This window comes from Ambystoma mexicanum, chromosome 7q (genome assembly GCF_040938575.1).
Source record: "Ambystoma mexicanum isolate Mex_15411 chromosome 7q, UKY_AmexF1_1, whole genome shotgun sequence".
NCBI classification, from domain to species: domain Eukaryota; kingdom Metazoa; phylum Chordata; class Amphibia; order Caudata; family Ambystomatidae; genus Ambystoma; species Ambystoma mexicanum.
The window spans coordinates 171284388-171310452 of NC_090941.1; the positions used below are offsets into that span (position 1 = coordinate 171284388).

At 47.3% G+C, this 26065-nt stretch overlaps 1 protein-coding gene across 9 annotated transcripts in view; it reads left to right on the top strand.

Moving 5' to 3' along the window:
* Positions 1 to 26065, top strand: part of DOCK9 (dedicator of cytokinesis 9) — a 2709375-nt gene that overhangs the window by 2509393 nt on the left and 173917 nt on the right. For all 9 annotated transcript variants that reach the window (XM_069639825.1, XM_069639823.1, XM_069639827.1 and 6 more), the window contains one exon: positions 16849 to 17039. In XM_069639825.1, the coding sequence (XP_069495926.1) occupies positions 16849 to 17039 (191 nt within the window). The remainder of the gene's footprint in view (positions 1 to 16848; positions 17040 to 26065) is intronic.

Below are 26065 nucleotides of genomic sequence, written 5' to 3' on the forward strand. Positions count from 1 at the left end.
ATCACAGTTCCTTTCTCCTTGATCAGGGCCTTTCTGTGCCCAAGTCTCTCTTGTGCAAAGTCTCTTGCCTCAAAGGGCCTGAAGTTCCATAAACAATAAAGAGAAGAAGTTCCTTCCTTGATATTTACATCGGACGATTTAGTCTTCACCCTGGATCCCCCTCTTCTGGGCTCAGATCCTTGACATTCACAATTGGTCCCCCTCTTCCGAGAACAGACCAATTCATTCACAATATCTTCCTGGGTGGTTTTTGCTCTTCACGCCGGGATCCCCCTAAGCGAGGCTCAGACCAAATTCAACACATAGGCGATAAAATAATTTCTAATGTGCATGGGATTCCACTGAACCCGTTGCAGGACCACTTAGTTTTACCTTTTAGCAATCTTTTACACACTTTGGGGTACCAAAACCGAGACCTTCGAGTGAGCACCCACGTGGCGCCGAACGACTCTGTTTCTGGTGCTGTTCTTGGTTTCTTAATGTTCAATCGTACACAAGTTCTTTGTTCATACAATGTTGCCACTTGCAACCTTGAGCATCACATGGCCTGACTGGTTACCAGCTTCTCCCAACTCAACGGCTGTGCTGAGCTCGTTGTCCTTGCTTTGTTGTCTGAGTCAAGGGCGGTACCATGGTGGCAATATGTTCTCCCTGCCTTGCCCATCAAAGCGGGAGGACCCTGTGTACCTTCGAAAAAACGCTGCATTGTTTGTCAGCTGTTATCCCATGTCTTATGATGTTTCTTTTCCTTGCAGTTTCCTGAAAGTCACAATCCTTTCTTGAAAAGGGCAAGGGCAATTCTCTCCTTGTGATCCTCTCTGGTGTCACCGCCTTTCTCCTCAATTTAAAATGCCATCCCGTAATAGCTGCTTCCTCGTGCATTTGTCCTTGCTCAGAGTGTGCTTTCGTGCTCCGCCTTTTATCCATGTGGGTAAGTGTGATGGAAGTCAGGTGTGTGCAATTAGCAGTAATTGCCTCACTCTGCCTGACCCATGCATTGGGACATGGGACATGTCAGGTATACGGCTCTAGTGTTAGTCGTAGTTGCTCATGATGAACTGTCCGTGAGAAAGTGTTCTTGTTGCAAAAGGGGGGGGGGCAGAGGGGTTGAATTGACAGATGTCCTACCTGGTAGGATGGGGAAATGGTGCTATAAAGAAGGGGATACTACGTCCTGCCCTTTGGTGTCTCACTTACACTCCCTGAAGGCCCCCATCCAGGTGATCCTCCTGCACTGGTCCACCCCTAAGAACTGGATCCAATAGCGATGGCCTTGTCCTGGCAACCTGGATGACAGATCTCTGGGGACTTGCGAGTTAGACACCTTCAGGTTTCTCACAACTCCCTCTAAGAGAAAGTCTTTGACTCTGTCTAAACTCTGCTTACCATCGGCGCATAAGGCACCGAAGGAAAGGACAAAAGGTGGCCCTTTGCTGCCTCCATCGGCGATGGCAACATCATCAGCGGTTCAGCCGGTAGGAACGACTTCATCATCGGCACCCACATCAAAGGCTAAAACCACCCCATTGACAATTTACGTCAACAACCTCGTCAATGGCCATCACTGCTTCGTCGAAGGTGAGACTGGACATGAAGGTGGTGTCAATGGTCAGGGCGACAGCTACTCCTAGAGGGTCACTGCCACCAAGGCATGAGGTGGCTGTTAGGCAGAAACCTGTGCAGTTCCCTTAGGGAACACCGCAAAAGATTTAAGACTACAGGTGTTGGCAGTAAACCCACTTGGTAGCAGTCTGTACCACCCAGATTTACCTGGTAGCTGTGGCTGAGCAGTCAGACTTCCTTCAAGAGAGTTAGGCAGTATGCAAAGTATACTCGATAGGCACTCAGATAAAATAATACAAGCAAACACTGACCAGAGCTTTGGTATCAAAGTATATCATTATTTATTTAAAAACACACGGTTTGAAACACTCCAGCACTCTTGTTGTAAAATATTCTAAACACAGTTACTATTGTAATATATACACTCCTTTTTCCTTATCAGATAAGTCACAGTAAAACACCACTTATTTTCATACAGAGGTGAGCGCTTAACTAGATTGCACTCCAAAAAGTTTGTGAGAAAGGGAGGGAAAAAGACAGAATATGGAAAGGTACACCACTCTAAGGTTCAGGAACACTGTTAGCAAGGCAGAAGAGCAAAAGTCACTGGTGAACCAAAGTCCAAAGGCTGGGCCCACTCTTAGAGAGAGCAGAGCACAAATGCGCCCAAGATCACACAGTTACTCTAGACTTAGAAAGTCTTGCAGAGAGTTCAAAAAGAGTCTAGAGAGGCTTAGGAAAGTTTAGCCAGGGTGTCCCAGGCTAACCCAGGTTCGAAAGCCGGGGGCTAAATCTACCCCGTACAGTCGGTAGCAAGGGAAGCCAGGCGGGACACGGTACCTTAAGTGGGAAGGATCCTCCAGCGGTGGCAGTTGTTCCTGGTAGTGGGTGCAAGTTGCGTCGTCGTCCAGGGGAAGAGAAGATCTCGACTTGGAGGAAAGATGAAGGTCGTTGCACTACCAGGGAAGAAACCAGCCGCTGAGTTTTCCGGTTAAAGGTGGTACCTTTGTTTCGCGGCCGTGGTAAAACGTGGTATCCCGGTTGCCGGGGTGCTTGGCACAGGCAAGGCGGCGACGAGGTACGTCGGGAAGGCGAAAAGACGGTGAAACTGGTTATCCCCACCAGTCAAAGGAAGAAGACTCTCCGGCGGGAGATCTCCTCTGTCGTTGGGAAAAGTGGTGAGGCGGTCGACTTGGGTTGGAGTCACAGAAGAGAACACAAACGCCATTTTAGAATCAAGTTTTGGCAAAAAATACCAACCAGAGAATTAATATTAATTAAATAAACCGGCGGTATGTTCGAGGCTACCGTATATAATTAAATAAAGATGATAGCCTAAAACAATGGGAAATCCCATAGGAAAATATTTGCGGTTGAATATAAAAAGTAGTATTCACTGCCAACAGCCAAAACTCGATCAGGGGGGACGGAGACGTGCCCCCTCGACTAACAGCCCTGGGGCAATTGAATTGCCCCAGCCAGTACGTCCACAATATGATGGTTTGTACTGGTTCTGTTCAGAATTTAAGACTAGTAAAGTCAATGGTGACTTTACATGCCCTGGGAGACAGTAGTCAGTCCCAGGGTATGGAGTCTATACTGGGGGGGTCACTATGACACCCCTGTGTCACTGCACTGAGGGTGCTGTGTAACACACATCACAAAAACACATGAAGCCCTATGGAGTAAAAGACCCCATAGCCCATTAAACACATCTAGAATCAAAGAAACACACTCAAATCATGCCCAAGAGTGAGGGTAAAAGAGTCTCACTCTTGGCAGGAGAAAAAAATAAACCCCAAAAATCCAGCAAAGCTGCTGGGGGACTCACTAGGTTAGGAAATTCAGCCTAAACCGAGAATTCCCCCTAACAGTGGCTGCTGCCGCACCTACAAAGGCCCCTGAGAAGGGGGCAACTTTCCTGGCCGCTTCGCCCAAGAAGTCTCCAGAGAGGTGAAGGGGTAAGGCTCCTGCCGATCCTAAGAAGGGTACGAGTCCGCGGGCTCTCCTGGAGAAGCCAGTGCAGATTTATGCTAGCTCAGACGAGGATGATCTGCCCAATATTATTATTTAGACCACGAAGGGGGTCAGGGATCTGTCTCAGTGAGGGGGGTCTCCACAGAGGGAGACCTGTTCACTGCCTCGCCAATGAAGGCGCATCAGTCCTGAACCACCGCCAGTTGTTCCTTTCACACCTCAGCTGAGGGACTTGTCCCTGGACATACTGACAATGCTGCACATGCTGGTCTCGAAAATCCAGCACAGACTGCCTCTCGCTCCGGGTCCTGCACTGTCTAGGAGCCCTCCAAAACCGCAGCCCGGGAGCGCACCTAGTGCAAGGCACAGAACCTACCAGGCCCAAAGTGTCACCTGACACCTCCACCCTGGGATTCGACTCCGACTGGGGATTTGGCAACGTACAAAGGCACAAAACCGACGAGGAAGATGACTTTGTGCCAGCTGACGGGGAGCTGTTTGGCACGGATGAACCCCACATGGCCTCTCCACTGGATCAGGTCGGCTCATTTCATACCATGATGTCCCGGGCCTCGGAGCTGTTTCATCTGGTACGCGAGGAGACTTAAAAGGAAGGATTCCTTTACCAAAGACATGAGTCCAGGCGGAAGACCATCATGTCCGTCCCCTTACTGGTTGATATCTGGGAGGAGGGCTTGGCCCTAATGAAGATGCAGCGCACCGTTCCACCCTCATGGGATAGACTTGAGAAGAAATACAGGGTCCAGGACTCGGCACCCAAGTGCCTGAGGTCCCAGCCTTCAACCGAGACTGTGATTTCAGTTGCAGCCAGGAAGCGATCAGCAAATCCGTCATCGTCCATGGTGCCCCCCTGATCAGGAGGGGAAGAAGCTGGATACGATAGGAAAAAGGATTATCTACACTGCTGCCAGCACCATTAAAGCTGCTAACACCCTGGCCATTTTTTCCTGCTATCACCGCGAGCTATGGTATAAACTGGGCCCTATTCTGGACTTCTAACCTCACAATAAAAGTGGAAGCTCTGACGCTGTTCCAGGAAGGGGAAGTGGCCACGGACCACACCATTACAGGGGACATCACAGACACAGGCAAAATAATGTCCCTTCGGCGGCATGGATGGCTCAAAGCCACCAACTTCAGACCAGACGTTCAGTCCAAAGTGTTGGATATGCCATTTGATGGTGAGAATCTGTTTGGCAAGACCGTTGAGTCTCTGCAAGTGGTCAAAATGGACACGGAGACGGCATGTTCACTGATTACCCTGCAGCAACGCTGGTCGTCGTCCTTTTGTTCTTCGAGAGCAAAGTGTGGCAGGTCCTCCAAGGGATATAACACCCTTATCGTAAACCTTCCCGCTCCACGGCGCAAGAGGCATATAGAGGTTGCTCACAGGCATATGGTAGCGGAGGACAAAGTCGCCGCTGCCCGCAGGGCAGGGCCCCTACACCGAAACAGGCCTGAACCTGCCGTGGACTCGGGCCCCCACTTGTGCACCCCAGTGGGAGGTCAGCTGGCGAGGTTAGTCAGTGCGTGGAAGAACATCACCACTGACGGACAGGTTCTGGAGACCCTCAGACAGGGGCACACCTTGGAGTTCCAGCGCAGGTGTCCTCGTATTCCACCGGAGGTCCACGCCATGTTAATAAAGGGGGCGATGGAGCCCGTCCCTCAGCGCCTCTGAAGCTCCAGAGTATACTCCAGATACTTTCTGGTCCGAAAGAAGACAGGGCGGTGGAGGCCGATCCTGGGCCTGAGCCACCTCAACAAGTACTTAAATTCCCAGAAATTCAGGATGGTCATGTTACAGTGCATGCTTTGCCAGATGGAACAAGGCACTTCCCGGCGTCTCTGGATCTGGAGGACATCTACTTCCACATCCCCATCCATCAGAAATGTTGCAAATTCCTGAAGTTCATGGTACAGGGAAGGCACTCTCAGTTCAAGGCGCTCCCTTTTGGGCTGAAGTCGGCCCCAAGGGTCTTTATGAATTGCTTGGCTCCGGTGGCAGCGCTCCTTCGTCTCAATGGCATCCACGTCTACCCTTGTCTGGACGATTGGCTTGTCCGATCCCGTTCCCACGCATTGGCAAGCTAACACATGACAAGGACCGTCCATAAGCTGACCAATCTGCGATTTTACATCAATTATCCAAAGTCCTGCTTGGAGCCATAGCAGAATGCTCTGCTTCTGGGCGCCAGACTCGCCACAGTTACATGTCTGCCGTCGCCCTCGTAAGTGAAGGTGGTAGCCATCCTGGGGAAGGTACACCGCCTGTAGTCTGTGCGGTTGGCTGCAGTTCGGCATCAACCTCGGCCGCTGTTGCGCACTGCAGATGAGATATCTCTACGAGTTTCTGGATGCGAGGTGGATGCAGGTCTCAGGATCCTGGACGGACAAGATCACCCTCAACAAGGTGTTCTGATGAGCAATACAGTGGTGGGGCGTGCACCCTCGCCTCTCAGAAGGGGCTCTGTTCCATGTCCCGCCGTATCAGGAGACAGTCACCACAGATGCTTCCCAGGAAGGTTGAGGAGTGCACAATGGGCAGTTGAACGCCAGAGGCCACTGGCTACCAGAAGAAAAGACTCTTCACATCAACGTCCTGGAGCTTTGGGCAGTCTTCTGGGCCCTCAAGTCCTTCCTGCTGTTGCTGAAGGGCAAGGTGGTGATGATCTTCATGTACAACACCACCACCATGTTCCACTTCCGGAAACAGGATGGGACGCACTCTCTGGCTCTCTACAAGGAGTCCCAGGAGTGTGGCGCTGGGCCCTTCGTCGGGACATGTTTCTCGTTCCTTTCCACCTGGCGGGCAGCAAGAACACCATTGCAGAATCGCTCATCAGGGAGCTACGTTCTTCCCAGGAGTGGGAGTTTCACCAGGACCAAGTGGATCTTCTATTCCATGACTGGGGTCAGCCCCAGATCGAACTCTTTACAACGGCGACAAACTCCAAGTGTCAGAAGTTAACCAGCAGGTTCCCGCATCCGAAAAGCATGGGGAATGCTATCTCGTTTGTGTGGGACGGACTCTTCCTTCACGCATTTCCTCCATTCCCACTCCTACTACGAGTGATCAACACACAGACAGTGTCACTGCAGGATGATACTTGTTGCTCCGGCGTGGCGGCAGCAGGTCTGGTACCCAGACCTGCTACATCTATCGAGGGCGCCATCCATCATGCTGCCACTACTTCCCGATCTTCTAGCCAGAGAAGGAGGAGTGATTCTACACTCGTGAAGCCCTATAATTTGGACATTATTCTTTGCCAGTGGAATGTAAGGACATCCTGGCCAAAGCCAGAGCATCTTCCATGTTAGAGTGCTAAAGCCATAAATGGAAGCATTTCTCCGTATGGTACTGAACGCAGAGGGATCACTCCCTTGCATGTCACGGCCCAGCAGCTCCTGCCATGCCTTTTTTTTCTTGGCCAAGGCTGGACTGGCTCCCCACGGTGCACTTGGCCGCCATATCTCATTACACTAAGACACCGGGTAGCCTGTCCATGTGGTCTCGCAGACTAGTCAAGGAGTTCCTCAGGGGCCTCTTCAGGACTTTCACACCGGTGATGGCTGCGGCTCCAGCTTGGGAACTCCATGTAGTGTTAACTAAACTCATGGGGGCACCCTTTGAACCAATGTATCAGGTTCCCTTGAAGTTCCTCTTGTGGAAGACCGCTTTCCTCGTGGCAATCACCTCGGCTAGGTGGGTCGGAGAGATCCAGGCCCTGTCCTGCAAACCCCCGCAAGTGCCGTCGGAGTTCCACCTTAACAAGCCATTGGTGTTGCCTTTATTTGCTGGACGTTGCTTGTGCCTTGAAGTTTTAAGCGGCACGCACAAAAGGTTTTCAGATGACTTCTCAGTTGTTTGTCAATTTTGGACCTGTGAATCATGGAAAGGCCTTGTCGAAGGCTTCCGTCTCCAGGTGGCTCCTCGGCTGCATCATGCACCATCATCGGCTGGCAAACAGGCCTCTTCCGGGCCGGCTGAGAGCCAACTCCAACAGAGCCATCGAAGCAACAACAGCGTTTCTCTCTGGTGTTCCCCTGCTCGACATCTGCAGGGCTGCTACGTGGAGGTCCACGCACACCTTCACGAGATTCTACTGTGTTGATGGGGATTCCAAGGAGGAGACCCGGGTTGGCCAAGCGGTGCTACGGAACCTGTTCACTTGAGGTGAGTCTGTTCCAGGGGTGAAAGTTTTATTGCTTCTGTTGAGCCTTGCCACCTCCTGTGGTTGTGTATATGTACCGCTGTGTAGTCGTTATTCATGAGCATGTGAATCCATGCCAGATCCCATACTGGAGAAGGGTTAAGTTACTTACCTATAACTCTTGTTCTCTAGCATGGGCCTGGCATGGATTCACATGCAAACCCTCCCTCCTTCCCCTCTGTGGCTCTTATTGGTTCATACTACCACTTTACGTGCTTACCAAACCTGAAGGTGGCCACCAGGGGTGGAGCATAGGAAGAGGCTTGTCATTGGATGGGGGTAGTATGACCCAGAAGACAGTAATTGGTTTATAGGAGAAATACAGTTTTAAAGCTAAATTGAACTGTTTTTTCTTTTACTGAGGATTCTCAGCCTGATCATGGGGAATATTCATGAGCATGTGAATCCAGCCTTATCCATGCTGCAGAACAAGTGTTACAGGTAAGTAACTTAGCCCTTCCCCAAGGTTCAAGGTTAGCTCTTCCTGGCCTGGGAATTGAATTGTTTTTTAAACAGAGAGTGAATCTCTGAGTGAGGCAATAGTCTGTATCGAATAATATATTCTAGTTTATTAGATGGAATAAGTTTCTTTACCTGTAACTCCTGTTACATGCTGTTTGAATATTCCCTATCGTTAGGCTGGTAATACTCGATAACATTAACGCAGTTTCATTTAAAATTAACAACTGCAGTCACTTTAGTGTTCTCTCAGTTTGTTTTGGGACATTTACCCGCCAAAAATTATGCATCCCCTTAATGTGCTCCTCCCTTGGAGGCTATGGTCAGATTCACCTAATACAAGTTTACTGCCGAAACGAGTCAAGATGAGCCACATGCACCCAGGAGGCAGTACACAGCAGTGTACACAACTACACATACAATGCGAAATCAGGACTAGAGAAAGGCTCATCTGCAGGATTAACCTCACTTTAGGTGTACAGATGCCGGACAGCTTTTCTAACACTGGACTCTCCTCTGTCAAATCTGTCGATAAAGTAGAACCTTATGAAGGTGTGGACAGGCCTCCATGTCACCGCCCTGCACATTTATACGAGGGGAACACCAGAGACTCCTGGAATGTGCCTTAGGTCTACCAGGAAATTACCTGTTGGTCAGTTGATGACAAAAGGAAATGCAAGCCAAAAGCCATTGAGAGATGCAGGACTTGGACAGCCTGTTGCCAACGGCCATAGGCCCAAACACCACAAACAGCTAAGAAAACATTCAGAACGTCTTGGTATGGGCAACGTAGTATTTAATCACTTTCATGACATCCAGGAGGTGGAGGCAGCGTTTGGCAGGTGTGGAAGGAGAGCTGAAGAATACTGCCAAAGGCTCATTGAGGTGAAACAACAAGGGCACTTTAGGCATGAATTTGGGATTCGTACACAAGAGGACCTTAGACTTGTGGAAGACTAGATATGGTTGCTTGATAGAGAGCGCCTGTATTTCGTCAACCTTCCTGGCTCAGGTGATGATATCCATGAAAGCAGTCTTCCATGATAGGAGCTTGATGTCTGCTTTAAGTAAAAGCTCAAAATGATGTCCCATCAATTTGGAGAGCACAACGTTGTGTTCCCATGAAGTGAAGTGTACACTTGTGAAAAAGCATGGACCAGGCCACAAGCTATTATATAATAAGGCGATGAGATCACAATGAAGGTACGAAAGGAATACTAGAAAAGCGTGAGATGGCGGCCAAATTAATTTTGGTGGCGGCATGGGCTAGGCCACTTCATGCCAAGGAGAGCAATATGGCTGTATTTGTTGCAGTTGGAAACAGAAAGCATCCACTCTATGAGCAATACACCAAATCGAATTTCCACGTGCTATTGTAGTAGGAGATGGTGACAGGCACCAAGCCTTTGCCAAGATGTCCTTGCAGCCCTGGGGCATGTTCACCTGGCCGAACTCTAGTGAAGCAGAAGCTAGGCCGTCAGGTTGAGCGAGGCTGGGTCATAATGAAGGACTGTTCCCTTGTTCCTGGATAGGAGGTTGAACGTTGGCAGGAGCGTGGTGCCAGGAGATCCAAGCACCAAAACTGCCTTGGTCAAGGTGGGGCCACCAAAATCCACCTGCACTGCTAAAGTCTGAAGGAGGACAGGACCCTCAGAACAGGGGACAGGAGTATAGAAACGTTCCCATCCACGGGAGTGTGAAGGCATCTCCCAGGCTGCCTGGTTGCAGAAACCTGCTTGTGAAGTTTTGAGTTCTTTGGCTTTGACAATGTATGTTTAAGCCATCTCCTATTATGACTCCCTTCACAAATGGGCAACAGTCTTTCAAAACAGTGAAACTTTCAATTGCCTTCTTTTGACATGGGCAATACTGGTTGTTAACAAATTGCCTTGCTAGTATTCTTGTTTGGCTTTAGCAATTGTAGTTTTTAATTTCTTCTTGGTTTATTGACCTTTCTTTTAGTTGGCCTTTTTTTATAACCTACTATATTATAATCACACCCATCTAGTTTGATTATTAAGATCTTGCTCTGCCATCTGCTCCCTTTTAAGTCAGATCAGTTTTCAACAGAACTGATTTGCTTTACATTAGTTTAGCATTCAAAAAGCCTCTTCTTTTGAGATACTTTGTTTCTCGTGTTTCGGGGATTCAAATCACTGAACTTGGCAAGCGTGCTGTTACAGAGTGCCCCGGAATCACAATGTAACAGTGAACTCAACGGGTCTGGCGTGCGTGTCCACTTGCCTTGTTGCCTCCAGGACTTCTGCTTCAGTTTCCCCACACAGCTCTGCAACTTCTTCTTCACTGCTTCCTGCGACCCTCGTCTGCCAATTTCAGAGCCCTCCTGGCTCCCACAGCTATCCGGTGCTCACCTTCCACCGGTGCTCGTCTGGCACTTGGGAAAACTGCAAAATGGTGTGCTTTTCACTGTATGCCCCCTGAAACAGCAAACTCGAGCACAAGAGACCCTCTCAAGACCAGCAGTGGTCTCACATGACCCAATGGTTCCGATGCCTCGACTCTTCATCAACGCCTGCTTCTGCAGCAATGTGCAGTTTAAATTGCTCCACCTTCTGCTACTACTCCTCTCCTTCCTAATGGCCTGCACCTGAGGGGACCTTTTATGCCTGCCAGTCTCCCTCGGGTGTAGGTCATTATTCTTAATGGACTGCAAGGACTGCAACCTGCAGTCCCGTGCCTCTGCAGTCCTCTTCTTCGTCCCAGTACCCTGGGAATTGTGGGCCTTGAAGTCCCCAACATAACATTCATCTTTTCCAATGAAATTATCATCACTGCGTTTCTTTCTCTCCTTATACATATTCACCAAAGGAGTACCATAAGTATTCCGTGAAATATTTGGCTTTACAGACGAATTGGGGTTTTCAGGGTTTATATTGGTAACATTTACAGACTTCTCTTCCTTATTTCCCTGGGACTCCTACTGGCTTTAATTTCTACGGCTGTCAGTGGCTTTAAAAGTGCTTTTCTCACTCCTAATACAGGATTGGGTTTAACGGCCTTCACCCAAATTCCCATAGTTAGTATGAGGGAGTAAAACCATTTTTTGACAACAAGCCATCACACATTCCGGTATCAAAGTTATTCACTTTGTTGGGGAAGACAAATATTGCATCTCATCCCATTAATTCCTCCTGTTCCCCTGGGACCTTCTCCTCCCAGGTGATCCTCTCGGCTAATACCACCACCAGGGTCAGGAACAGGAAGCATCTGCCTTTCCCAGGCCACCTGGGAGGAGACTTTAGGGTTTTTGCAAGGGCTCCTCACAAGAGCGACTGACAAAAGGAGCCAGAATCAAAGTTGTGGGGAGGGCAAAGGCAGTAAAGACATTTGTCATGCCTGTGTTCAACATGGATGTTTTTAAATTTGCAAGTAGAGCAAGTTTCGAAAGACTCTCTAAGATTCTCTAACATCAGTCATGGTGAGGAGAGAGTGGTAGGTCAGACGAAGGAGGCAGATAAAGAAGTGTCCTGCCTGTGATTTTATTCAAATAATAAACAAAAGGCCCATCTATCTCTTCCAAAAAGGGGTTTTCCCTACCTAACGGAAATCTATCTAGGGTGCTAGTCATCTGTACTATAGTCCAAATCAAACTAGTACCTTACGTGAACCCTACCACTAAAGATTGTATCAATAAAACAAAAAGGGTTCCAGGAGAATGACTCCCTTCTCCTGGAAAGGCCTTCTCAGCCTTTTTGTTGTATTATTTTTATTTGCATTTTATGTTATCATTGTGTAAATAACAATCAATTGCTTAAAATCAACATATAATCATCAACGCACCCCTCACTCCCACTATGAATTCCCCCCCCCCCTGTAACTTCAACGAAACAAGAAACAACTCACGGCTTGTAACCTATGGGAACCTAGTAGGGACATCCCACTTTCTTCATGTGGGCCTATTGCAGTCATTCCACTGCCTTTGCCTCGTTTTTCCAGCTCATCATCACAATCTCACAATGTGTGGACCAGTCCATTCCAGGTTGTTACATTCTCTGAACTTTCTCTAATGCCTCCTCGTATAGCACTATGCCACATTGCTGTTTCGGCCATAGACCGGCATCACAGGTTATTCCACCACCCTTCTATGTATGGACCTAGTCATGACTTCCACGCTATTCCGATCCTTCTCTTCGCAAACACCCAAGCTAGGTCCATCAGCCTGTTCGCAGGCTTGATACTCTTAGGATGCCGGTGGACCCCGAGCAGGCCAGTCTCAGGTGTCCAAGTATACCTTACTCAGTCCCCTTTTCTGAGCGACAGTTCCATTTATTGGCAAAACCTCAGGACTACTCTGCACATCCAGAACATGTGCATCAAACTAGTCTCCATCGGAAGGGTTTTTGTCAATGTGCTACACTTATTGGTGTGCTGATTTTCTTGGTCTAGCAGAACAGGAGCGTTTTCAGTTTCTTCTTGAACATATTTGTCGATTGTGTTTCTCTAATGTCCAAAGAAAGTTTATTCCAAGCCAAAGGGGCGGCTATACTGAAAGCTCCCTTAAGAGTTTTGTTAATTTTGCAATGACGCATTTTTAGCTGTGCTGTGTTACTGGCTCTAAGCTGTCTTCGATTCTGCTTTTCAACAATACAATCCTTCAAATATGCTGCCATTAAGCCTAGCGAACATTTATGGGTAATCAGAAGGTGATTCTAGATTTCACTGGTAGCCAGTTTAGACTACGCCTAGCCTCTGATATGTGGTCCCTCCGTTTTAGATTCTTAATGACCCTAACTGCATTATTTTGGATGACTTACAGATGTTTGATCTCAGATTGGGCAATGTCAATTAGGATGCTACAGCAGTAGTCAGTTTTTGAGCTCTAGCTATCGTCTCTGCAATGTCTTGTGTAATAAACGGGCAAAGGTGTGCAAGTCATTTTATATATAGACAAGGCTACGCACTTGTGCTTTCATATTTAGGTTTTGATCCAGTGTTTTTCCTAATGTTTCTACTTTCTTCTGAACATCTAGCTTGTGATTAGCTATGGTGAAGCTGCTAAACATGGGGCTTAGCTTGGCTAATTTATTTTCCGAGCCGACCACCATGAGTTCAGTTTTTTCACTGTTGAGCGCCAGACCATTTTGAGCCATCTAATTATGTATATCATCATTAATGCTGTTAATACAGTTTTCGATCAAGCTGTGTGATCCTGTCAGCGGGATGACGCACTGCGTGTCATCAGCATAGTTTGTGAAAATGTTATTGTTTTGAGCCAGAAGATCGATAATGGTAGCATGAAAATATTGTACAAGGTGGGCGAAACGCATGCCCCCTGCGGTATGCCAAATGTCAGGTGACTGGTTTAGCTTTGGCCTCCCCACTTGCCACTCTGCATTGTCTCCCACTGAGGAAGGATCCCATCCAGTGAATAGCCTGATCTGAAAATCGGGCAGCGTCCTTTAACCTGGTGGCCAATATGTCGTGGTCCACCAGGTCAAACACTGCGGATAGATCCAAAATCATTAGTAGTGATACGTGCCCACTGTCCATTCTGTCTAATAGCTTGGACTTCAGGTCAGGGAGGGCAGTCTCAGTCCCATGATCTGAACCCTGATTGAAATTTGTTGAGAATGAGGTGACTATTAAGGTGCAGTGAGATCCGATTATATGCAACCCTATCCAAGATCTTAAGAAGAAAGGGAGTGTTAGTGATTGGTCTATAATTGGTTGGGGTTGCTGGACATAGATTGGGATTTTTTTTTAGCAATGGTGTAACCCATGCTTGTTTAAGTCCAATGGGAACATGATTTTCCTCAAAAGAGGAGTTGACACAGTTGATGAGTGCCAGTAATATGATGTCTGGGCATTCCTTAATAATCATGGCTGAGCAAGGGTCACCCTTGCAACTGGTGGCTTTGAGTTTTTTAATGACCTTAGCTAGCTCTTCTTCGGAGATTGGAGAGAAGTGAAATTGCTGTCGGGGGCTCCCATTTGTCTGTAGGCTGGATATGCTCTATATTAACCTGAATTTTTAGGTTGTCTTTTTTCGCCTCAATATCTTTTTTAATGGCAACAAGTTTATTTGACATTGCCTCTTGGATTGAGGTACACCAGCCCTAATTATTAACCAGCGGTTCTTTATTAGGTCCCCTGAGGACTTCCTTTCTCTTAGGACTTAAAACATGTCTTTCGTATCTGTGGTAGACTTTGCGATTGTATTGTTTTTTGGCTTGTATTATTGCTATCTTATAGACCTTAACTGAGTTTTTATAAAGTGTTAGGTCTGATGTCTTCTGGCTTTTTCTCCATGCATAAAAGTACCTTATTTTCTCATTTTTAAGTTTCTGAATTTCTGCCAAGAACCATTTGTTACCCTTGTGTCCCTTCTGGCAAAACGTCTTCTTTACCAGGTCTAATGATTCAGGTACATTGTGAAATGTATTAAGAAATGAATGGGTCAACCCGTTCAGAGTATCTGATTTCAGGATCTCTGATGACAAGGCTGTACCCCATGGTTTAAGTGCTTCCACTGTTAACTGCTTGTTGTTCCTGGCTACCTTTAAAAACCTAGCATTATCACTTCTCTTTGAGAACAGTTCATTAGTGATATGTAAGTAGATACAAGAATGGTCTAACCATAAAGTTCCAACTCCAGGAAAGGGACAGATTTACCTATATCCAATTGCGCCACTGGTGCTCACGCCCCCAAACCTGGCAGGCGGCAACGCGCCCCCTCACTGCCCTTGAACTGACACTCAAGGACCTTCCGGCTCGGCGGAGAGTGTCCACCCTATACAGGCGCTCCCTGGGCGGCTTTCTATGCACAAGGACTCGCTGCATGGCCCAATGGGAGGCGGACCTGGGACACCCGATAGAAGACCAGACCTGGGGGGACATCTGGACCCGAACACACACCTCATCCACCTGCATCACTAACAGGGAATGCGCATACAAAATTATGCTACGATGGTACTACCCCTCCCCCCCCTTAGACTCCATCACATGAACCCCCAATTGGACCACTCTTGCTGGAGAGGATGCGGTCACCCAGGCTCATTCTTCCACATGTGGTGGTCATGTCCGAAGATCCAGCAGTTCTGGAAACTATGCCTGGGAACCATCGCAGAAATCACCGGAACAGCGATTCCGCTGGAACCAGAGCCATTCCTTTTGGGAGTGCCAGTCCCCGGGATCTACCCACACGCTGGAAAGAGGGCAAAGTTACTGACCCAATGCTTGCTGGGAAAACGGTGCTGGCCCGCTCTTGGAAGTCCCCAGAAGGACCTCTTATGGCCCAGTGGTGGACAAAGCTCTGGGACATGCTGATCGCAGAAAAGGTGACGGCAGTAAGAGCAGGAGTCCTCCACCGATTCCAGAACATCTGGGCCCCAGTTTTAGAGTATGACCTGCGTTTCCCCGCCCTGACCTACAAACCCATTAAAGCCCGGTGGACTCTGAAGGACCTGGAAAACCCTGAACCTGACACATAGACAATGGCACACAAGGCAGACGGCCTGGGAAGGAGGGACTCGGCCGGGGGAATGGGAGGTGGGGGGGGGGGAGACTTGTAAGAAAATGTCTGGGGTACAACAAGTCCATGTTTTTGCTTAATATACTAATTATTTGTCAACCTGCCTTGACTTAAAATAAAGTTTAAAAAAAAAAGAATGGTCTAACCAGGGACAGGGTAGAACAACTGGTACCGACACCTTGACATTGTGGGCTGCCACCCAGTCCAGTGTGTGTCCGATTATTAACTAAGTGGAGGAATCCGAATTAGCATAAAGCGGCCTCTAGGACCCCGAAAATGGCGTCTGCCTTATTCCCCAGCCATAGATTAAAATCCCCCAATATTAGGAGCTTTGTACTGTGTTTGAGCAGTGGTAGAACCCGATTACAAAACTGTTGCAGGAAATCTGGAGCTACCCCGGGAGCTCTATAGATGAGCAATAGGTTCATGGTAGTTTCAGGACTAATCCCAATATGATTATCTGAATGGTTTCCAAACAGTTGTAACATGTTCCCACAAAAGACAAAATCGTATGCATTAATTGATTAGAACACCACGTGCCCCTTGCCGCCACATAATTCCTACTCACGTACCAAACCCTCATCCTCCCGATTGTGACACATTTTCGCATTCCACAACAGACTTACAGCCATCTTCAATCTTCTCAGGAGGCCATGCAAGTATGGACATGACTTATTTTCATGATGGTGTTTTTTATGCAGATTTGTTTTGCTCCTCTGAATGGACTCTTACTGGCAAGCATGCGTTGATTAAAATAAAACATATTTTTAACATCATTAGCATACAGGACATTGTGCCGGGGTACTAACTGCTTTAAAGGCCATCTGGGGTGCTGACCCAACCGGTAATGACTCTAGCCCACCCTGGGCCGCTCCTTGCAGCGGCCTCTAACACTCAAATAACGCTACATTTAGAAAAAAAGGGATTCTTCAGCAAAAATTGCAGAAAATGCTATTTGCCAGACATGTCCTTGTTCTCTATCTAGTGCTCGGAAACAGTGCAAATTACATTTAAGCTTTGTTCATAACTTTGATCAGTAAATACAAACATCCTTTGTTGCCTCTTTGATTCCATGCAACAACTCATTTAATTTGGGGCATTTTCATATCTTTGAACCCACAGCAATACATTGCTTTCCTTATGTGAAGAAGCGCATCCCAGTGATGTACCAGCACCACACCGATCTCAATCCAATTGAAGTTGCCATTGATGAAATGAGTAAGAAGGTGGCAGAGCTCCGGCTGCTTTGCTCATCATCAGATGTCGATATGATTAAATTACAGCTCAAGCTTCAGGGCAGCGTCAGTGTCCAGGTAAGTGATACTTGCTACTAATGACCAAGAGACTGTAACAGCATATTACATTCTGCCAGTTTTTCGTGGATTTCATTTAGAGGAGGTGCATGTTTTCAACACAGTATTTCTCCTCTTGTACAAATACACAAACCAGTCCAATGCCCTCACTGTTTTATTTCACTTCAACTGGGAAATGACATGGACCTTGCAGTGACCATGTTGAAAGCAGGATGCATGCGTGCATCCACTTGATAAAAGGCGGTCTGAAGAATATTGACTTTCTGTGACAAAATGACTACTTCAATGGATTGCCTTTCTCCCGCAGATTCCTCATAAGATATTCATTCCAGCGTCTGCTGCTCTGAAAACACCTCGACTCGGCCATCGATCCATCTTGACTCGATGCATTGGTCGTTGGCTCCGGACGTGGTGTCAGTTGTTGTACATATACTGCGTCACTATGCCCCTGTCCCTTAGTTTCTTTTTTCTGTGTGCTCAGCACGCTGTTCGAGAAGAACACTGCATCGATAACTTAGATTTCTCTTGAGGTTTTTTGTCATTTTTGCTTGATTTGAGTTCGAACATGTCTGCAACCCAAGTATCCGGATTCAATCGCTGCAGAGGATGCATCCCAAAAATGTGTGTGACCGATTCTCGTGACATCTGCGTGTGGTGCCTCGGCACCAGGAATGACAGAGGGCTGTAGGTCATGTGGCAAAATTAAGCTGAAGTCCCTCAGGGAACGGCCGGTGAAGCTCGCAGTAGGCTGACCGCCCTCTAAGTCACCAGTGCGGTCGACTGTTCAGTCATTGGAGGCCAAATGGAGGGATCCACTGCAGAAAAAGAAGAGAGGCACCAGAGAAAAACTAAAAAGATATCTCATTCCCGAAGCCATTCGTCCTCTTCCTCCTCCCACAAGAGTAAACTGCACCACCGACACGGTGCAAATTGATTCTTCTAGTGAACAAAGTAAGTCATCGGCAGGGCCGATGTCCAGAGCTGCAATCATTGCCTATAAAAGGGGACGCAATTTGAAAGACCAATTAGTTAAAGCAGAAATTCCACCAAAAGAAAAACTAACATTGAGTACTAGGAAAACAGGCACTTACCCATGTCTAAACTGTTGCAATTGTAACAATGTAATGAGAGGGGGGGATATGTTAGACACCCAAAGAAGGGAAACAAGATCAAACTAAAAGGCTTTGCAACTTGTGATACAAAATCAATAATATATGGACTCGGGTGTCCCTGCAGCATTTATTACTTTGGGCAAACTATGAGAAAGGCCAAAGACAGGTGAAACGAGCATAAGAGCAGTATAAGAACAAACAACATAAGATCACCTGTGGCCAGACATTTTGAGAATCAACATACTGTTGCACAATTGAAGGTAATCATCCTAGAAGTGGTCCAGAAAGCACAGATAGGGGGGTGATCGGGCAAAACAATGGATCAGAGAGAAATCTACTGGACCGATACACTGAATAGCATGACCCCGGAGGGAATGAATTAAGCGTTCAGCCTAAGCTGTTTTCTATAAACCAGCGAACTAGCACTGACATACTGATTGAGAAGAAGACAAACTGGGAATAGATCCAGGGAATATGTAACACACAACACAGCACAGTTAGTCTGACAAATGATCTAATTCATGTTTAGATCTACTGCGAATAGAGAATGTGCAAGATTTATATGAATGAAATATGAATAGAGAACAGCATAATTTTGCCATTCGGTAATCACTAAACGAACATGTGTGCGGAAACAGAAACTACATATCACAACGGAGTGGTTATATTTTGGAATTGACCAAGAATTGTATAAATAGACCTAATTCCAACTAAATTAGGAGATAATTGATGATTAGGATTTAGCATTATTAACAGACCGGAATGTTTTGTTGTTTTCCATCTATACATATGTTAATTCTGAATATGAATGCTAGAGTGAATGTAACTTCCCAGGTCCGGAAACTTTGAAAAGTGGATTAATTATAGTCCAGCATGTCTTCGAATATGAGGATCCAGAATGTGTGCATGTTAATATAATCATCTGGATGATGTACTGGATCAATGTTATTGTGGATTACCCTATTAGACCCTTTGCACGAGGAGAGAACAGAACTGGTTTACATATACCAATTAGGGCATATGAAATATCCAGGGCAAGATTAATAAATTGATAATTAACCTATGCCATCAAGTTTGGTGGACTATTGGAATATCGCTACCATTGGGGAAACCATTATATACAGCTAGGACTCCCAGTCATTCATAATCTACAATCAATGGACTACACACGCCTAAAATGAAAAAACTTTAATCATTTCTCTACCTAAGGATTTAAACACACTAAAGGAGTGATTGACATAGGTACTGTCTTTGTAGAAGTATTGTCCCGAACATACATCCAAGAGAGAATAGAGAGTACCCATTGAGCTTTCCGGCATCGCAATGACTGAGTTCAGATATTGCGTCATCATGAGTCCACGTGATATTCTGACTACAAAGAACCAGCAGTACAAATTAGTGTTATACACATGTTCAATTTGCATTTAAAATGTAATGTAATAATAACAGAATCGTCATAAAAAACGAGCCACATCTCCTAACTACCAGACAAAGGAAAGCTCTAATATCACAGAATCAATAGTTAAAGTAAAAGATATGATAGAATTTGCCTGAATTTAACAACACCACCAGTAGACTAAATGCAACATTTAGATCTGTTTCGCAGATCTAAAGACCGGGTCTCTGAGGCTGTAAGAGGAGCGTGCACTCGAAAACAAGGATGGAGCACAATTGGCTTATCTGTTTTAGAGGGACGGATTAGGTAAGAATTAATTAGTTACCATCCTAATATATTATATATACGAATTGCAACAGTATGCACAAATTTACAGAACTCCAATGGGATTTGTTTTGAATAGATGTGCCAGGAAGTGACAAAATGGAAAGAGCACACCTTGAAGGGATACTAGAAACTACAAACCACCCACATCCATCCAGGAGGGGTTGTATCAAAGATTCAACAGTACAGGTACATACAGATTAGCTTTTTAACAGCTTCTCAACTTTTATTTGATTAGACATATCCTTCCATGTGTAGAGCTATACACATACACGTTTTTACTTTACCAGCTGGTAAACGTCCTATTACGCAAGGTGTCGGTTGACTGCACACCAGAGAGAAGTTGAGGAACGTAGAATTCAAATCTACTAGACTAAGAATAGAACACGGATTGTGAACATCATCCAGGTGATTATACACTCACAAACATGACAGAAAAATGTTAGTATCGATTTCAGAATTAAGAGAGATTGGCTGATCATACTTTCATATGATTTTCTCTAGATTTTATGAAGTGAAAAGGGTGATACTGAACTAAAGAGCTCCTGATGAAAGGATCATATTCCCGAAACGCATTGAGCAAACCCATATGAATTGATTATTATAATCTATTATGATTGATTGTGGAATTGCTATTGTTTGATTGTGTTCATAAACTAATTGTCTAATATATAATGTAATGAAAATTGGAAATTGAATATACGATATAATATTCGGTAATAATCTCGTTTATGTGAACAGTAAAATTTATATATTATCTTTTTACCAAAGAATTTTCAGAAAAATCTTTTTTTGTAGTTGTATAACACAAATAGGGTGTGCGAGGGACGGGAGGGTTCCACAAACTTGTGGACATGTGTTGTTTTGCAGAGCTGAATGAGAGGAATGTAAGACCCAGATGCTGGACATGTTTAAGAAGGCGGCTGCGGGTAAAGGCTAGCCCTCAATGCAGCAGACCCCAGTAGCTCCAGTGGCACCCAGAGCAAAATATATCACAAAGCCATCATCAGAGCCAGCTGGCTCGGTGCCAGTGCATGCCAGCGCACCTTGGGCACTGGTTCCCTCTGGCACGCCCTCGGCACCGAAAACCTTTGTCTGCCATTGAGCAGTCTTTCGCACCAAAATCCAGGACTGACTTTTTTGGCTCCAGGGCTGATGTTTTCGGTGCTGCTGATGACCACCGGGTCAGATTCGTCCCTACGTGTTCATGGGCTGGAGGAGCTGACTTTTTCGTTGCCCAGAATTAGGGTCCTGCTACTGAGAGGGCTATGCCTTTCAACAAGCTATTGCTGAACCCATCTCCGCCTTGTAGCAATATCCTTCTACCACACCCCTGGTCAACGCTGACCTTTCCAAAAAATACTGCCCGGGAAAGGGAGAACCTCCAGATCTCTCTTCCCACCCAGCATCTGAGGGGTTAGTGGTGCAGGCGGCCACAGTGTCTACCAAGTCAGCCACATCTACATCCAGTCTCTCAACTGATAAGGAGGGTAACAAAGTTGATGCCTTGGCAAATCATTTTTTTTCGTCAGGCAGTGTGCCGCTTGCGATTTCGCAAAATATTCTTTTGGGTTCTGGACCGCCATTGGGGACGCTGCTCAGTATATCCCAGAAGGATAGATGCAGGAGGGCTTCTAAAGGTTGGTAGACAATGGCAAAGAGATGGCCCGGCAGTCTTTTCCGACAGGCCTGGACATGGCAGACTGTCAGAAGATCAGTGGGGTCGGCCACAGTGCTCAGAAGTCAGGCTTACCTGCACACTTCAGGGTTTATTTATTTTAATTTTTGGAACGCGCTGCATGCCCATGGGCCTCAGGGGGCACTTGAAACAAAACAAAGACTAACAAACAGGAAAATCAAAGTCAGAGGAGAACGAGCAAAACGAAAACCGGTAGAGAGACAGGTTGAGGTGCATGCTTAGTCCAGTTTGAGGTTGAAAAGGTGAAGCTTGACCAGTTTTTAAAAGCAGACCAGGGTCCCAGATGCTCCTATGGTCTCTGATAAGGCATTCAATGCCTGGATGTTGAAGATTGTCAGCCGAAACCGAGCCAGCTTGTATCTCGGCTGTTATAGGGAAGGCTGTGCAGAGGAGCAAAGCAGTCTCCCTGGGGTGTAGGACTTTGGTCGATCTTTGAGGTATTTAGGACTGGCATTGATTTGACATTTATAAGCAAGGGTAAGGATCTTATGGGTAATACAATGTCTAACAGGGAGCCAGTGAAGTTTCCTGCGAATGGCAGAGACGTGGGTCTGTTTTGACAGGCCATGGATGGTGCGAACTGCGCCGTTTTGTGCCACCTGTAGTGATTGCATGTTGGTGGCTGAGGTGCCAGTAAGCAGACTATTGCAGACTATTGCAGTAGTCCAATATGAAGTTAACTAGCGCTGTGGCTAGCAAAGCAAGTTTTTTGGCGGAAGTACATGGGCAAATCTGAGTGTCATCACGATAATTACTATACTGCACATACAGTATACTAACGTGCCACCGACGTGAAGAAGAGGGCTGGTGTCGTCGGGAAGTGTAGTTCCTAAAGACTACACTGCTCGCAAGCATGTTGCCATGGAAGCAAGAGCAACAAGCGAACATGCTCTGCTGCTCAGAGTGAAAAGGAAGGTAGCTTAACAAACTCCGACCCTGTGAATCCCAACAACTACAAATCTAGAAGGGTTTACACAGGAAAAGTAGATGTAGAAAAATCAATCTGCAAGAGTTGTCAGAGAAAAAAAAAATAACGCAGTCCTAACTGCTTGGGCTTGGCAAAAAAATGGAACACTGACATTTTAAATGGCAGAATATCAGACAAACTCACTCAGAGTCATCAGGAGAACTAAATGTAGCCAGTTGCCCACACACACACACAACACACACCCAATGCCCAAAATAAACTCCTTGACATTGTTTTCGATGGTGTGAGAAACCAGATGGTCTCTTACCCACTAGTCCCCGGGAATCTATCATCTAGGTAGCCAGGACACGGCCATCTCTTTTGGATCCAGCTCCTGGGGTGGACCAGTACGGGAGGATCACCTGGGTGAGGGGTCTTCGGGGGGTGGGACACCAGGTGGTGAGACGTGGTATTCCCTTCCTTGTAACACCTTTACCCCGTCCTACAAGGTAGGATATTTATGACCTGAACCCCCAACATTGTATGACAAGCGCTGAAACTAACATTGTTTGAAACGCGTGTGATAACCAATGCGAGTGAAGTTGAACGGCAGATGAGTGATTGAACTTTGAAACCAAGATATGATACCTTTGACAGAGTGGTCCGGCACTTCGTGGGTGCTCAATTGAAGGTCTCTGTGAGGTACCCAGGTGAGAGTTAACAAAAGTGAAAGAGTGGCAAAGGATTGTGAATCAAAGTGGTCTTACAACGGTTCAAGCTAAATCCTGTGCACAGTCGAAAGTCTTCAATGTTGATAAAGAAATTTTATGGCAAAGTAGATAAAGTTGGTGCGAGCCCGGCAGAGGGAGACTGATTGAAGATTTGATGTCAAAGTGGATCTAAGCCCGGCGGAGGGGGATCCAAGGTGGATAGTAAAACAGCTAAGAAAATTGTGTAAATGTGAAATACAAAAGGAAAGGAACTTTGTTTGTTGCATCAGGCCCTCTGAAAGAAGAGACTTTGAATGGCAAAGAGACTTTGGCACAGAAGGCCATGATGATGAAGTTTTGACCTGCCCCCTCGTGCTAGAGAAGCCAGAGACTGTGCTAAACTCGAGTGCGCTGCCTTGTCCCGTGCTAAAAGCGTGGGGAAGGGAAGCCTATGGCTTGGAATAGCCTGACATGATTTCTTGAACACTTTTTCTTTTACATAACATTGTTTCCCACACAATTTGTATTTAGATGTAAGGATTGGCAATAGGTGTATTAGTATAGGCCCTTTTATTTTGACAAGACACCACTGGGACTGCGTTATTATTATTTGGTCGTAGCTTGCTCCCATCTTAATATTTAGGATTAGATATGCATTTTTAATACCCTTATTAAAGTTCAATAAACACACTTGAACTGTGCTCACTTGTGTCTGTCTTACTGTTCATACCATGCCTTCCTTACAATGGTGAGAATCTTTTCGGCCCCAAGGCCAATGACTCTGGAGAAATTAAGAGTCTGAGCAAGCCGCAAAGTCGCTAGGCCTAGCTGTGCAACAGCGGGCCAAGCCTGCCTTTAGTTTTTCATCAAGGGGTGGAGACTATCGTGCTACATCCCATATGGCAGGAAGGCTCAGCTCCCGCAAGCCAGGCAGGGTCAGAGGCATTGGCTGTGCTCCGGAAGGGGATGGGGGCTTCTAGATGTCAGCGGACAGCGTCAGCAGTGACGGGGGCAGCTCTGCCCTCAAAGCCGCTTTGATTTCTCCCTCCATGATTCCCCCGTTGGAGGAAGGATAATCGAGCACTGGGCCCAATGGTAGGAAATTCCCTCTGACGCCTGGGCTCTTCAGCTTATGCCGTGGGGTTAAAAAGGCCGCTAGAGGGGGGGCATGGCCAACTGCGCAATGCAGTAGACGTGTGCCTCTGGAGCTCCCGCTGCCTAACATCCTGTTATAAACGACTACTTAAGACCATCTGGTGGCCCCCAAAATACGATCTCCGGTGCGTGATACCCCAGGGCACATCTAGGGCGAATTCCAGCCTGAAACGCGCCGGGGTTGCAGAGGTGGGAGCCCGGGAAGGAGACGCCGGTGAGGCCAGACGACGAACCAAGATGGCCCCCGCTGGGCACGCTTTGAGCGGGCACCGGACCATCCACACACCCTGTGGTGGTTGCCAGCCTGAGTCGGGGACGGAGCTCCAGAGAACAGGCGGGGGCCGGGAGTGAAGGCGAGGCCCCGTGAGACCCCGACTGGAGGAATCAGTTTGCCGGACTCTGAGCCGCTCTGCCCGGACGAGGAGAGACGGGCGCGGCCAGTTGGTCGCCGCGACGAAGACCCATACACAGCAGTGAGTGCCCGGCAACGGACATGGGGAAAGACAAAGCTAGACGGCCCACCATGCAAAACAGAATCAAACAGTACACAATCCCTCCATCGCAACCCCCCGACTCCCAACCGTTGCCGTCGGTAGAGGAGGACTCGGCACCCGGACTCTCCTTGAGGGACGTTATGGCGGCTATAGCAGACTCCCGCACATCGATGGAGCAGAAGATGAACGGAATCAGCCTGGATGTGTCCCTCCTCCGACACGACTTGCAGAAAATGTCAGCACGAACGGGTGAGGCGGATCAGCATATTTCCAACACGGAGGACGGGTTGCACGCGGTGCAACACCAGCTTCAAGGGGTCACCGCCAAACTCAAAACTCTGGAAGCCAGAGTCGAAGAAGGAGAGGGCAGGTCCAGGCGCAATAACATTCGGATTCTAGGTATTCCCGAGAAGGCTGAAGGCCGCTGTATGGAGCTCTTCTTGGAGCAGTGGCTGATGGACCTGTTCAACCAGCAATCCTTTTCCAAATTCTTTTCTATAGAGAGGGCACACCGAATGCCCACCGGTAGACCAGTGCCTGGTGCTCCCCCGCGAACGGTGATAGCAAGATTATTGAACTATCGAGACCGAGACACGTTGTTGCACCTCGCACGAACCAAAGGCACGATCACCTTTAACGGCTCCAAGGTAGCCTTTTTCCCGGATTACACGCGGGAGGTCCAGAAAGCATGGCAATCCTTTGAAAAACTTAACAGTTGCAAGCGATGGGAGTCAAATACGGCCTGCTCTTCCCGGCTCAGCTGAAAATCTATCACAAGGGCACAACAGTCCACTTCAGCGACACAAGGGAGGCCTGGCGCTGGGCAGAGCAGCATATCGAGGGAGACTGGTCGGCACCTCGAACCAACAGGGACAGAAATCCCAGGCCACCGGCGCGCCACCCTCCGGAGCTGGACCATCCACCCTCAAAGGGGGCTGACTCTGGCGGGCCCCCCGCGTGGGGGTATGATCCCACAAGCGGGTGTAAAACCGAATTGATACTACTGACTATGCTGGGTGGTGCTACGAAACTGTTGTAAGTCGTTTACGTCTTAATACTGTGGCTAGAGGTGGCGTACCTCCATCGCACCTGGGAGAAGGCTACGGGCTCCCCCTCCCCCAACTTCTTTAGTTTTAACCTAAACGAGGGTTCGCAAGGTTGACACCCTACCTTTTTTGAGTGTCAGCGATGTTGGGGCTACAGGTACTTTGTGTTGGGGTGGAGTATGG